This window comes from Sycon ciliatum, chromosome 2 (genome assembly GCF_964019385.1).
Source record: "Sycon ciliatum chromosome 2, ocSycCili1.1, whole genome shotgun sequence".
Lineage (NCBI taxonomy): Eukaryota > Metazoa > Porifera > Calcarea > Leucosolenida > Sycettidae > Sycon > Sycon ciliatum.
The window spans coordinates 13337024-13352277 of NC_088644.1; the positions used below are offsets into that span (position 1 = coordinate 13337024).

At 45.9% G+C, this 15254-nt stretch overlaps 1 protein-coding gene and 1 long non-coding RNA gene across 2 annotated transcripts in view; one reads left to right on the forward strand and one right to left on the reverse strand.

Moving 5' to 3' along the window:
- LOC135808817 (tRNA (uracil-5-)-methyltransferase homolog B-like) overlaps positions 1 to 10849 on the forward strand; it is a 48643-nt gene extending 37794 nt beyond the window's left edge. Inside the window, exons 21-24 of the mRNA XM_065322042.1 lie at positions 832 to 954; positions 5881 to 5977; positions 8800 to 8952; positions 9638 to 10849. Coding sequence (XP_065178114.1) covers positions 832 to 954; positions 5881 to 5977; positions 8800 to 8952; positions 9638 to 9713 — 449 coding nt within the window. The 3' untranslated portion in view covers positions 9714 to 10849. The remainder of the gene's footprint in view (positions 1 to 831; positions 955 to 5880; positions 5978 to 8799; positions 8953 to 9637) is intronic.
- Positions 10850 to 11955: 1106 nt separating this feature from the next.
- On the reverse strand, positions 11956 to 15233 carry LOC135808809 (uncharacterized). Its single transcript, XR_010552130.1, has 3 exons — positions 14715 to 15233; positions 14270 to 14332; positions 11956 to 12696 (listed from the first exon to the last, which is right to left on the reverse strand). It is a non-coding gene; the product is annotated as an uncharacterized LOC135808809 (long non-coding RNA).
- Positions 15234 to 15254: the final 21 nt, after the last annotated feature.

A 15254-nucleotide genomic window follows, 5' to 3' on the forward strand; every position in this document is an offset into this window, starting at 1 on the left:
TAAACCGTCCCCGTCAGTATGTATGTATGTGATCTCTGACTGGTGCTGGGATTGAGACTGGTGCTGGGATTGAGACTGGTGCTGGGATTGAGACTGGTGCTGGGATTGAGACTGGTGCTGGGATTGAGACTGGTGCTGGGATTGAGACTGGTGCTGGGATTGAGACTGGTGCTGGGATTGAGACTGGTGCTGGGATTGAGACTGGTGCTGGGATTGAGACTGGTGCTGGGATTGAGACTGGTGCTGGGATTGAGACTGGTGCTGGGATTGAGACTGGTGCTGGGATTGAGACTGGTGCTGGGATTGAGACTGGTGCTGGGATTGAGACTGGTGCTGGGATTGAGACTGGTGCTAGGATTGAGACTGGTGCTGGGATTGAGACTGGTGCTGGGATTGAGACTGGTGCTGGAATTGAGACTGGTGCTGGGATTGAGACTGGTGCTGGGATTGAGACTGGTGCTGGGATTGAGACTGGTGCTGGGATTGAGACTGGTGCTGGGATTGAGACTGGTGCTGGGATTGAGACTGGTGCTGGGATTGAGACTGGTGCTGGGATTGAGACTGGTGCTGGGATCTCTGAGACTGGTGCTGGTATTGAGACTGGTGCTGGGATTGAGACTGGTGCTGGGATTGAGACTGGTGCTGGGATTGAGACTGGTGCTGGGATTGAGACTGGTGCTGGGATTGAGACTGGTGCTGGGATTGAGACTGAACGGAGCTGTGCCATCACTGGTGCATCCCAGTGGCAATTTGGCATATGCGAACAAAATATTATGCCCAGCACTAATGTTGTAGTTGTTGCTGCTGCTGCTGCTGCTGTTCCTGCTGTAGGCATAGCAAATGCAACATTTCATCGTGGCTTGTTGGAATCTGTTCTTCCTCGACTACTGGCCGAGTTCGATGAGGATGAGGACGTATGCGCTACTATTGATCCTCTCAGACATGGCTTCACTGGTAAGCAAGACTGGATAGGGCTATGTGCATGACACCATTGTCAGAGAAGCAATCCTTTCTTTGACATGCCATCTTTCCAGCCTAGTGGAAGTCATGACACGGTCGGTGCGATGTGCCCAGTGCCGTACAGAGCCAACCAGCTGGTAACACTGGTTACTGCAGCTGGGGCAGGCGGTGCAGGTGCCGGTACTGCAGAATGTACTACAGTATTACTACATGGTATATGCATGAAAACAGTACTACAGTATTACTACAATGGTATTACCGTACTTCCGCACGTATAAGCGCATGTGCTTATGTCCGGACATAAGCGCACCCCCCCCCCCCCCCCCCCCCAATTATAAGCGCATGGGCTTACCGTAAAGTACCGTTGATCCGCCCCCTCTCTAATTCCCGCCCCCTGTCGATTTCTACCTTTGAAGCGACTTCGGCGTATACAACGAAAATACGATGTTGAACCGACGCATGCACTGCTGTGCACAATATCTGCCAATCCAGGATGAAAATGTGCACAATTCAGCACGTCGAGTCTGAACTTCTACGTTGTTGTACATCGTACTGCACTTGACAGCCTTGATCTAATTCCTGCCCCCTGCCGAAAACCCAGCTGGGAAGCGACATGGCGTGGGGGGGGGGGGGCGGATCAACGGTACTTTACGGTATGTATGTGGACGGTGTGGTTAAGCATCCGCGAGCTGAATATACTGCTAAGCATTGTGATAACACCGTTGTTTAGGACACAGACAAACCTTTATTGCACATTTATCATGTAGTAATACTGTAGTACTGTTTCAGCGCATGGGCTTCTACCCGAACATGTTCACACAGCAAAAAATCTTTTTTTGTAGGAAATGTTCACTTATAAGCCCATCATGCGCTTATATGTGGGGAAGTACGGTATGCATGAAAACAGTACTACAGTATTACTACGTGGTATATACAGTGGTCCCTCTATAATCCGGCACCATTTGTGCCACGAAAATCTGCTGGATTAGGGAGGGTGCTGGATTAACAAATCTGATTTACTGCTGCAATGTGCATGAAGAGGACATTTTGGCTACTGAAAATTGTGCTGGTTTATCGAGGGTGCTGGATTATAAAGTGCCGGATTAGAGAGGGACGACTGTACATGAAAACAAGTATTACAGTACTGTACATCACCTTATTTTCGGTGTTGTAAAATTTCGGTAAAAGCCAACCCTGACCTTTAGGGTGCGTTTGGTTGGTACGATCTAGAACAGGATCGAACAGCTGGTGCACATGGAGCAGCCTCGTGCCAACCAAACGGTACTCCAGAAACAGAGCACATTTTTGTGGAAAAATGTGCCAAACTTGGTGCATTCTTCAAAATGTGTATGGTTCACCATGGTTACTTTGTACGGTACAACGAGTCCAACCCTAAAGCGTATGCACGTGATCATTTGGGACCAAAATCGATGTTCCCGCCAGGTTTCACTGTGAAAAAGTGAAACTGCTCGGTCTGCTCCGGCCTCGAGGCCGGAGCAAGCAGAACATGTTCTGGCCGACCCAGAACAGGTACAGTCCCAACCAAACGCGCTGTTCTGGTAAATCCTGTTCTAGTTCGTACCAACCAAACGCGCCCTTAGGTGTAAGGATAAATTCGGTATGAATGGCACCAAAAAAAAAAAAAAAAAAAAAAACGGCTATTCCTCTAATATCTCCGGCTAGGCTCCACATAATATGTACATGTACATGTATATATATGTACATGTACTATACCAGCATACAAGTTGATTTGACAGTGATTTTCATGTTTACATATTTTTGGTATTTCGGAAAATTTAGGTGTAATGTTAAATTAGGGCTGCATTCGATTGTAGAAACTGGATCCCGATCCCCGCCGACCAGATCACTTTGATCGGACGGATACAATCGAATGTGCACAACCGATAATCCGTTTCAAGGCCTTAGCAACCGCGTTGCTACAGCTCATCCCGTAGTATCTGTACGCGTTGTGGTAAACTCTTGACCTAGTGTACGCATATTGCGAGTTTTGAGTAGATACGAGTCGTACTATCGAAATGAATCCGTCGAATCCGTCGAATCCGTCTCTGGGAGGTGGGTTGACTGGATCCGAATCCGTGCTCTCGGGATCCGGATTCGTACAATCGAACATGCACAAATTTGGCGAATCCGGGTCCGGGGCTGATGGATTCGTACAATCGAACATGCCCTAGGTGATCCAGGACCAGTACCGAAGATACCGAAATTTAAATTACACCGAAATAAAGGTGGTATACAGTATTACTACATGTACGAGGTGATTTGGCTTTTTTAACATTTGGCTTTTTTAACAAATGTGTAAAATTTGCTTTTCTTCTGGCTGTTTCTCTGTTCCGGATGGCTGTATCGAAACATGGGTGGTGGCAAATGAGAGCCAGTTTATCGTAGATCAACATTGACCAGAAAATTTGGTGCATACAATTTAATTCTCCCTGCCACGTCGGTATAACTAGTGGTGGGTGCTTTGCCATTTTTTGTAAAATGTGTAAAATGAGCCCCTGGATGGACGAGGAGGGCAGTGAATTGCTTCCGCAGGGCCTTTGGACGACGTCAGGCCGTCTTGCCATCACTGAAGACAGTAATGAAGAACAGTAGGTCACGGAATACACTCTGTGAGAGCGAAAACATGGCTGCGATGCTATGCTACCTATCCAATTCCACCGTATAACACAGCCACTAGTTACAAATACAAAAACACGGCTTTCGCAGCATACAATGCAGTTCACTCCTCTGTTGACAGACTAATTTTCATCCACTAGCAATTCTTTTTAGTGATATCTATCAACTTCAGAACATTGATGACCGAATATCCCAGTTTGTGATGCCATTTTACAAATTTGTTAAAGAATGACACACCAATTATTTGAATCCTGAGAATACTATGAAAATAGGACATGATTCAAGACACTTTCCAAAGTGGGATCATTCCCGTTTTTGGACACAACAGGCATGAAGGATAGCACTTCCACTTGCAACAATTCATTTGGACGTAGCTTGTCTAGAAGTGACTGAAAAACGTCATTTTACAACCATGTTAAAAAAAAGCCAAATCACCTCGTAGTGCTACTGGCTTGAAGGAACACACAGCAAGTCAGAACCGGACTTACACCTTCGGGACTGGTTTAGACCAATACAGAGAACTCAATCCGGACTGGTCTGAACTGAATTTGTCTAACAAGGAACTCTGGTTCTTTTTTTTTGTTTTGTTTTTAAGGAACCAGAGTTCCTTGTTGTTTTTAGTTTAGTAAAATGTTCATGAGCTATGTACCGGTCATTGCGTTGAATTGTCAACAGGGAGAAAGTGGTGGGTTCCCGAGCCTCTGATTCTTAGACCTACTACAAGTAGCATACAAAGTACCATGTGAGTGCCCAGCCACCACCCACCACCCACCACCCACCACCACTTTTTCTTTCTTCTCAAAGGTAAAATTGGTACACGTCTCCACATTTGGAGCTACCTAATGTTATAAGAAAGGAAGCTGGAAGCATTTGTGAAAGTAACCAAAACACCCATGTTAGGCAAAAATGTAAGGCTGGTTTAGTTCAGCTTCCGTTACCTTCCCACTTTCCCATGCACTGGTTTATTCTGATTATGTGAGAAGTTCCTATATATAGTACTTGAAGTAGAACCTGCCTTGCCGGACTCAACGGACTCCTCCATATTCAGGACACGTTCTGTATGATCACAACTGCTCCTAATCAAGCTGCAGTGCTGTATTCAGAACCTGTGCCAATACAGGACACACGTGCCTGATCCCTGGCAGGTTATCCATATTTGATAGGTTCCATTGTATAGAGGATATGCGATAATGTCAAATCCGCCATGTATAGGAGCCAGTTGGGGTGGCAAAATGCCCAAAGCGGGTACAGAAACCCCTTATATAGAAGAATTTGGGGTGGCAAACGTAGTATATGACGTGTATCGCATAACCTCTGAAAGGGCGGCCAGTGAGAGAGCAGCCAGAGAGTGCATGTGGTGGAGGTAGGATTGCTTTATTGTTCCATTGTATTTTAGCGAAACACTGCTTTCATCAACAATCCACGCGGCCGGTGCTGACACGTTGTAGCATGCCGGGAGATGCGTGAAGATGGGCCTGGCCCGAAAGTTTAGATTGAACTACTGTAAGACATGTTTTTATAATGAGTCGCGCATTTTTAACAAGTTGTCCAAAATTACGTTAGCAGTCTTCCAGTCTTCAGGCATACCGTAGAATCCCGCAGATAAGTCCATGGGCTTATCTGTTTCACAAGGACATTTCGGTGGGCTTATACGAGAACATGGGCTTATACACGGGCATGGGCTTATACGCCGACGCCAAAATTGTGCTATTGAAAAGTATCAAGGAAGTGAGAAGTACATTGCTGAAAACCACTGTGCAAACAAAAACCATCAAAAACCACCGATGATTGTGTTGAAATGTACAAAAGAAAACAAACAAAAAAACATGTACATGTACTACGTACATGGTATGACCAAGAGTCCATAATTTGTGGACTCTTTGGTATGACCTAGGCCCACGGGCTTGTACGATGAAGCTGTGTGATGTTCGAACTAACCCTGGGGTTATGCGCGAGCATGGGCTTATACGCGGGTGGGCTTATGCGCGGGATTCTACGGTATCCGCACATAACACACAGGAGGCATTACAGCCTCTACAAAACTTATCATAAACGAAGAAATATCATTACTTCAGATTTACTTCCTGGTTTATTTACATGTCTTACAGTATGTTACTTCTTTTTCAATCAATTCTAGCCAAGAGGCCAATTTGAGTGGTTTTCTGCTTTTGTGAGCAAGATGACATGGCTACAGTGCACCCTGAGAAAAAACGCTGGAAAGTGGTAAAATTAAACCGAGATAATACTTTGCTCTGCTGTGTTGCTGCTGTGCTGCTTGCTCAGACGAGGTCTTCCTATCTGCACTGCGTACGTTCAAGGTGCTCAAGCGTATCGTATTCATTGCTTGTCGGTTTGAATCGTCCAAAGGCAACCTTGTGAGGTATGTCAGCTAGAGAGTGCTACATGTAACAGGTACTATGGTGTTGGCAAATGATGCAGGCTGATGTAATTGTAGTGTGTAGACCGGGTGTAGGTAGATGTTAGTATGCAGGCTGTAGTCCCATTGCTTCTGGTGCACTTGCTTTGGAACTGTGCAGTGCTACTTGTGTAGATCACGTGCACAATGTTTTCAGGTTCAGTTTCAGTTTTGTTTATTTACGGATTCTCCAGAGGTAAAATGGATACCTATCATGTCCTTGTGATGTCACTGTGATTAGGAAGTTCACTCGAAAAATCAAAAATTGCGAGTTTTGCATAAAACGCTAGTTTTTTTCTAAACCGGGAAGATGTGAGAAACAACCTGTGAAAATTTGAGCCCAAAATTCCAAAGCAATTTAATGTAGGTTTGCAGCGTACGGCAAACCGTAGTTATCGCTGACAACCGAGCAGCAGGCAAAAGCCACGCGCGTGGCTAGGCGCGCAACAATGGGGGTGTCTGGCATGCAATGGCGGGCAGCCGTACTGGGGAAAGCCCAGGCCGCAGTACGAGTACGCCGATATGCGCGGGCGAGACTACCCCATATTTGCATAAAGGTATCAGCGCTACTAATGCAATGTTTACTACAAGCAGGGCTCATGGCGCCTAATCTCTATATTAGGAAGCAGTTCCTTTCATGGCACGAAAGGACTCCAGCGCGCGTACTAAGGCCTCGTTTACACGACAACGATTGAAAAACGTTTTTGTCAAAAACGTTTTCAAAAGAATACGCTTCCACAGAATTTGATAAGAGCGTTTTCACGACAACGCTGAAAAACGTTTCAAAAACGTTTCAAACGAAAAACGGCTTCAAAGTGTTTTTCAATCGTTTTCGTTCCGTTTCGTTCTCGTGTAAACGGCAAAAACGTTTTACTAGTACGAGCCTTGTACTCAAAACATGCCGCCGCCAGCCTACGCCAGGCCAACTTATTGCACGTGACCATTGCGCGCCGAAAAACGTGTTGCAGTGTACACGATTATCGTTTTCGTGTAAACAGCAAAAACGTTTGGAAAATGATTGAAAAACGTTTTTCAATCGTTGTCGTGTAAACGAGGCCGAAGCCTCAGCCAAGGTACAGTACTAACCGAGTACGCAAGATAGAACAGGCGGTGTGGCGGAGCAAACATACCACGTATGGAAGAGGCGAAGTCCCCGGATGCCGCCCGGTCCACAATGACAGACACCACCATGCTTATATGGGAAATAAGGCGCGAGAGCCCACCAGGTAAGGCGGGCCGCATAAGCACGTGGCAAGCGCAAATAGCGTAAGACGTACCCACGAGGCCACAACGCGAGAGTACGGCAGCATGAGCAGAGTACGAGAGTACGATGCCGGATCAACGCAGGGCGGACCAAGGTGTGGTAGTGCCACAGCACGAGGCACCTCAGCAGTTGGAGGTGGCGAACGCAGGGACAGCATCAATATTGGCAGCTAGCAGCAGCAGCAGATGGGCGTGATTTTTTTTCTTCTTCAAGACTAGCAACGAGGAGCAGCAGGCAACCCTCGTTTCACTCGTGATTGCTTAATCACATGGCAAAAACAACAAAAATGCAACCCCATTCTATGGTGCTATGATGTGTGTGTCTCGGGGGGTGGGGCGATAAGAGTTATAGTCGATTGCCCTATTTGGGCTATTGCGGCGTATTGCCTCTTCTAGTTCGAATTTGTCATTTTGCATTGTTTTTACTTGCCGCCATGGCTGGCTATCGCCTCCTCCCTCCATACTGGCCTAGTATATTCCCTGGCCACGGGAAGGTGCAATAACAGGGCCGTCGGACACGGTACGGTCGCTACGGTATTGACGGTACCACTTTTTGGCCCAGGTACCCCGTGAATCAATAAAATACAGTGATCTGGGATCTAAATTTCCAATTTTCGGCATTTTCGGCTCAGCCACCACTCCCCCATGAGTACTTCGAAGTAATAGTCCTTATGCACATTGTACAGATGTACGAAGTTCTGTACTATGGCCGTAGGTGTGTACATACCCGGTTGGGTGTTCATTGTGTGCTATATATGCGCGCTTGACCCATTTAGCCTCACAATTCATGGCAAACGATCACTTTTCAAGCCTTCTTCACTTTGGGATTGAACTAACGACTAGCTAGATCTCTGCCGGAAAAAGATTTCGTATGAAATGCCTTCATGGCCCATTTCATAGTGGAAATAGCAGTAAACACAATAGGGTCCTGCACATTCAACACCCAACCGGGTCTACGGGATTCTACAAGATTATACGGGATTTCGTGCATCTGTACAATGTGCATAAGGCCTATTGTAATTGTACTTCAGATGGCTGACCGTACCACACTAAAATACCTTCCGACGCCCCTGAATAAATAAATAAGATTGGGAGATGGGGGCCAAAACAGCTATAGAAGTAAATGCAAGTACTGTAAAGTACCGTTGATCCGCCCCCTGTCTAATTCCCACCCCCTGTCGATTTTCTACCTGTGAAGCGACTTCGGCGTATACAACGAAAATATGATGTTGAACCGACGCATGCACTGCTGTACACAATACTTGCCAATCCAGGATGAAAATGTGCACAATCCAGCACATCGAGTCTGAACTTCTACGTTGTTGTACATCGTTCTGCACTTGACAGCCTTGATCTAATTCCCGCCCCCTGCCGAAAACCCAGCTGGGAAGCGACATGGCGTGGGGGGCGGATCAACGGTACTTTACGGTATGTATGTGGACGGTGTGGTTTCTGTCCAGCACTGCACTATCTTTGCCCGCATGCACATGTTCTTTTTTCTCAATGTGTTGTGATTTCCGCAGCTTGTGTCTCCAGTCCCCAGTCTATCAACCGGACGAAGGTTTCAGGCCGGTGAAGGCAATCGTTCTGGACATGTTCCCGCAAGCACTGGACACCGAGTGGGCCATTCTATTGGAGAGAACGTCCGCGGCAGATTCTGAACCGCCTAGCCGAGAGTATGTACATCTATACCAACGCCTGCTGCTGTGTCTTTGCTGTATTCCATTGCACACTCCACACTCCACAGCGCACAGCTACTAGTACAGTGACACTTCTATGTATTGAAAAATCCATGATAATCTGGAAAAATGAATGGAAGAATCCAATGTTAGCGCATGCCTTACGAACTTCAGGATTCATCAGAGTCACTACTAGCCAACCAGATCACTAGTTAGTAGTATACCAGAGCGCAACTAAAAAAAGCCGCCTAAAAGACCATCCCTGCTTGTGTAGTAGGTGTCTCAGTCTGTCAATGAGAGGTTTTATGGCTTTGAATGGGTGTGCAAGGTAGCCGTTGTCCTTACTGACAGGCGAATGACAGCAAACTGCTGCATGGTCTTTCACAGGTGCTCGGCTTAAAATTCACTTACTGTAAGCGTTGAATCACAAATGAGGCACAACGGTCAACTTTTTAAAAAGAAAAATCCAGCTTTCCCTCAAGAAACGTTGCAGGTATGCCACTTCTTCTGTCCTGTGTACTGGAGGAATAAAAGATGGGTGTGTGCGTAAAGCAGTTTGGTTTTAGTAATAGATCTGCAAATGTCTCATTACTACAGTCATGTCCATTGTGTAGGTCCTGCTTCCCTTCCCTGGGCCGGTTACCATGACAAGCGTGTCTTCCTGCCTTGTGTTGTAATACAGGTCTGTGGAGACAGAGCTGGATGAGCTGATGTCCAATGCTACAAATGCCTCTGCCACTAGACAAAGTGCAGAGTGAGTGGATTGGCTGAACTCTCTCTGTTCGTACTAAACCTCAAGCCGCAGTGAGCAGGAACGGGTCTTGCATGCCACCATGGCCACCGATCCCACCAGTGGATTGTGCTTTGCTACTGACACCAGTCATACCACCCAGGTACACTCCTATTTAGCTTGATGTATTTGCTCTACGAGTAGCAATGTCAACATAGTGAGCCGTACACACTGTGTGGACTGCCTGGCCACTTTGACTCTTTCTGTACTGAAAGATGGCAACAGCGGTGTGTCAATGGACAGCGCATCCTCGAGCTTTTCTGCTCGGACTCAACCATGCGTGCTGACGCAAGGTTGTCGGGCTGCTGTGGACATCCAGCTTGCGATCTCCATGGTGTCGTCGCATATGTGGCGAGCAACCCAATCCTGTGCATCTTGCAGTCAGGCAGAGACTCTCGTCACGAGGTAGTGGAAATGTGTGACATGCAGTGATGCCAATTGTGCTGCTTTAGCAGCAGCACGGAGGACTGTTGCATTGGATACTTCAAGTACCACCATTGGTGTCGTTGCTGTCAATACCTTGCCAGCAGTATCCTACCTGGACGACTAGGGAGTATACTAGTGCATACATCACTGTTCTCTTTCAGTGGACCAGCCAGGATTCAGCGAGTGCTGGTTCCCAGTGGTCACAGCCGATGGGTTACACAGGCTTGTGTGAGCTATGTGAAGCATGACCCGTAGCTCCTCCATTGGCTGGGTGTATGATACTAGTACACTTACACAGCAGTAGCACTAACCCTACTGCAATTCTGCCATTCTTTATTTTTGCACATGACAGTTACATCTCTGAACTGTCCCCATATATTCTATATCTACTTTGAACTTCAGCTTGAAGTACTTCGCACGTACACATACTCCTGTCTTTCGCATAAACAATACCCGGCATAGTCCTGGCCGGGCAAGATTGCTAGTAGAAGCTGATGTCCATGGATTCAATCTGGCAACAGTTGTCACTGTTGGCTCCAGCAGTTAGTGGACACAAACATGATCTGAAGCACAATGTGTGTTAGTGATAGGATTCAAGTCACTGATTTCAATGCAGTCGAATTTCAGCACAAAACACTTCTCCGCTGTTGTCTTTCACAGTGAAGGCACTGAAGCACACCTCCACGAGTCCTGTGTCGTGATGGGCTAGCAGTCCAGCTCAGTCATGAATGAGGGATCCTGCCGTAACTGGTATGTGTGTGTGTGTGTGCTAAAAATTAGTGGCGGTCAATTCATCAGCCTTGCAAGCTGTTGAATGGTGTAATCCCAGCACAAGTTGCTATGTCTAACATAGCTGTTCGCTATCATCGCTTCCGCGATGGGCATGTCTGAGGTCTGAGGTGTGTGTGTGTGTGTGTGTGTGTGCATGCTACAATACCACCTGCTGACACTAACTGCTAACCACTCAATGGATGTACAATGTAGCTGTAAACTCGGAAGGATATAGCACCAAGTTACATGTAGTTGAAACACTTTCCTGTATGGACCGTGTGCTGTAAACAATTAATGGGGTCTTCGGGTTTGGATCATTGGAGATGCCTGCAAACTACAATATCTAGTACCCAGGTAGATGATCAAAAGCTAAAGCTACCAGTACTTGTAGCAACATGCATTTTGGAAGTGGTGTCAGGAAACTATGCTGCTCTGTTTCTGAGGTGATGAGTACCTCCATAATGACAGACCAACTGGTGGGAAAGATGGTCCGAAATCTCCAATCCTCGTGGATCCTTCTTTTGCAACACAATGGACATGCCAAGGCACTATAATTAAAGTTGTAATATTCATGATTTAATATTATTGATTTGTACTGCTTGTGTATACCGTAATGCACTCCGTGCTAAACCAGATTACGGAGGCAGCAAGTCATGCAATGACTAGTGAGCATATCCAGTACATGTGTGTATGCCATGCAATGTGACTGTGTGTAGGTGCAGACTCATAATAATTAATAACAACAACTTTATTAGGATGACCCAAAGGCTGACCGCCTATCGTGGCATGATAACACACAGTAATACTCTACAGCTCTGTGTACACAATGTACTAGTAGAACACTATCAATCATCACAGTCAAAACTAAATCATGCATGATTGAATCATGCATGATTGAGCCTGAAGTAGTGAAGAGTCTGTCCCCTGCCCCCCCCCCCCAGACTGTTTTGTAACTCCTTCATTACCATGAACACATACCATGGACAGCCTCAGTCAAGGGCTGACAGCCTGTGTTACAGTAGTTATACTTCTACTATATTAATAATAATAGTGTGTAGCCTGAGAGCTAATGAGCATAAAACATAGCTGTGTTCCAACTGCAGCTACATCACTGCCAGGCATCAGCACTCATGATGCAGTAGACAGTGCTTATCCACCAGTACATGTCACTTGTTACAAGTGTTGACTGTTGGCAAGTGCTTGAAGCACCGACTAGCAGCAAAGAGCATGACACCATACACCAATGCCAATGGCAAAGAGTGTCTCCAAATGTATGAACTATGCAGCAGGCTGCACTGGCAGTCAACCCTCCCCCCTGCGTACTTGACCTGTGATAGTGATACATGCAGTAAATGTACAGTAGATATTCGTAAAACATCATTGGATCATGTAGCGATATACTTCGAAGTACATGTACCGGCTATAATTATAATGACACAGGATGAGAAAAGACCAGTCAAATGATGCCGTATTCCAGTACCGGACATAGCGCGAACGATAAATCCACCATAAAATATTAAATCAAATTTCAAGCCCCTTTTCCTGTACAATAAAACCATCAGGAGTAATGTTTGCAAAACGGCCCAAGCGCATGGAGCGATGACACTAAACACACACACACACACATACGCACGCACACATCCTGCCATGCAAGAAACATTCGTAGTTGACTATTGCCTAGAGTGATTATCAGTTTAACTTCTGGAGGGCACTGTCTAGTCGATATATACTGTGGAACAAAACAAGATGAAACCCTATGCATGACAGAAAGAAAGAAAGAGAAAGAGAGATGAGAGAGAGAGAGAGAGAGAGAGAGAGAGATGTATCCAGTAGTGTCCACCGCGGAGGCATCATGGGGAATAAAGCAGCTCTAACCCTTTTTCTTTCTTTCAAAGAGATTGCGCATACGCCCTCCTCAGTGCTCAGCAAATACGAAGTAATTTGACAAAAAAACTGAGACAAACGAAGCGACAACGAACGGTTACACAAGTGACAACACACCAAGGCATTGAATAAGAGAGAAATCAGACAGACGAACGGAGGTTCTACTGATATAAATACAGAGTATTAGAGATGGATACAGACATAGCACAACAACATGTCAAAGTGTGACCGAACAAAAAGCGGACGACTAAATTGGAATAGAATTAATTATTGCACTGCAGTCATAGAGATATCATAGACCCTGTAAAGACAGAGCAGTTCAACAAAGTCGAGCACACACCAGTACACTGATTGATGTACATAACCTAAAAACTAAGTACTGAAAATCTCAAAATCCATGATATGTACAGAAAGCCAGTCAGCGAAAGCGCCCAAGAGTCATGAGCCAAACAGCAGGGAAGTAGCGAGGACAAGTACGTTCAGAGTAAGGAAAAAAATGAAGGGAGTTTTCGACATGCCGCTCTAGCTATATGGCAATAGCATAAGCAGCTAACAGTAACTTCTTACTACTCCACTGCTGGAAGCAGAGAGACAGTCAGTGGTCAGGGAATAGAGCAGCATTCCAAGCTGTAGAGCATGTGCCGTTTCAATAGATCAGAATGATAAGATTTCATGAGCATGCAACTGTCACCAGCCAGTTAAAAATAGCCTGCCAAGAGGTGTGGCTAGCAAATATTTCAGGATATGTTCGGGCACGACTGCAGGCATTCCACACCATGGAAAGAAGTTCTTGGCATGCCCTTGACCCTCTGACAATGGCTTTGCATACTTGTAATAACAAGCCAAAAGTCAAGGGAAGAAGAAAAATCAAAAACTGGCCTGTGATAGCAACAAGACCGACTAATCGGAACTATAACATGACTAGATACGCTGAATTCCCCATTTAAATCTTGTCTTCGTCTACAAGCTTCGCTACGAGGGGTGCCATCCTGTCTAAGCGTTCCTTATGCGGGCCGCTGGGATCGAATAGCCGATCGAACATCTCTGCTGTGAAGAATTCGAACACATTGTCTACTCGCTTGTGTGACTTGTCTGTCAGATGCCGCTGTACGAGAGCATGTACGAGCTTGGAAGATTCGGTCACACCGGACATAAGGAAAGCGCTGTCGTGGCTGAATGCAACTTGATGGAAGCTGATGAATGTCATACACAGCGAGCGCAACTTCGTCCGGAACTTTGTCGTCATTCGGATCTCGTCATCGTTGAATTCACCATTCTTCAAAAGAATGCCTATCTTCACCACAATTTTGAGCAGATCTTTTACGTACTTTTCACTGTACTTGTCGCCTTTCTCAGCAGCGACTAGTCCACCAAGCTCATCAATAAGATCAAATGTGTCATCCTCGATCACAGCTTTGATTACTGATTTCTTGGCCATCTTACCAAACAGCTTCTTTTGGATACTAAGTCCAATCTTCTTGCTCTTTGCCCCATCCGCTTCTGCCACTGTACACAAACACACACACAAACAAAACTGTGTTTTTGATCTTGGTTTGCAAGGTTTCTGGGGTTCATGTACACAGAAAGCATGCGTGACAGTACACAGGACACTGGGAAAGTGCGAAATAATTTGGGACCCTAAACTACACCTTTACCCTCCTCGCCTGAACTTAAGACAAAGCCAGTACGGGTGATTTGATTTCTCTATAACTTGTAGTTGTACTGTCTGTAGTAGCAAGTTTCAAAACATTACATGCACTGAGTTTTCTCCAAAAGGATTCAAATCAACGCTCGTAAATGTATGTAATCCCAGGTGGAAGTGAGTGAGAACAAGACACCATCGCAAACAGGTAGAATCTTACAGGATCCAGTGGGGAATGGTACTTACTGATGAAATCGTATATTCACAACACCAACTGTTGGAGGCGAGAAATTGGCAAATAAAGCCAATACAGAGGAGGACGTTTGAATAAACTTCCAATCAGTACCGCTTAGGTTCAAATTAGTACGGCAGAGGAAGCGCCGCTTACAAAATCAAAGAGAAGGTGAACAGCAACTAGGACTAAGAGCAATGCTTAGAGAAGGACCCAGCGAGGTTACGACGGTTCAACTACACACAGCACAAAAGCTCAAAGCTCGAGCGTCCACCCACACTTCACGTTCCTCGAACAGCTTTGAACGGCTGGTTTGGCGTGATATGAACACAGTCTTTTCACAACGGCATCATCTCCTCCATACATAAAATTGCACTGGTGCGGTATGCACGTCATGTGTGAGGTTGATCATTGAGGATGAGGACGTCAAACAAATCAAACCCGCCGACGTCGACGTACATTCTGTGTACGGAAAATCGAAAATTAGTATATCGGCTGATATGATACTGCATGCATGCAGTACTGCGCTGTGGTGTGCGTAGAGTCTACGAAGA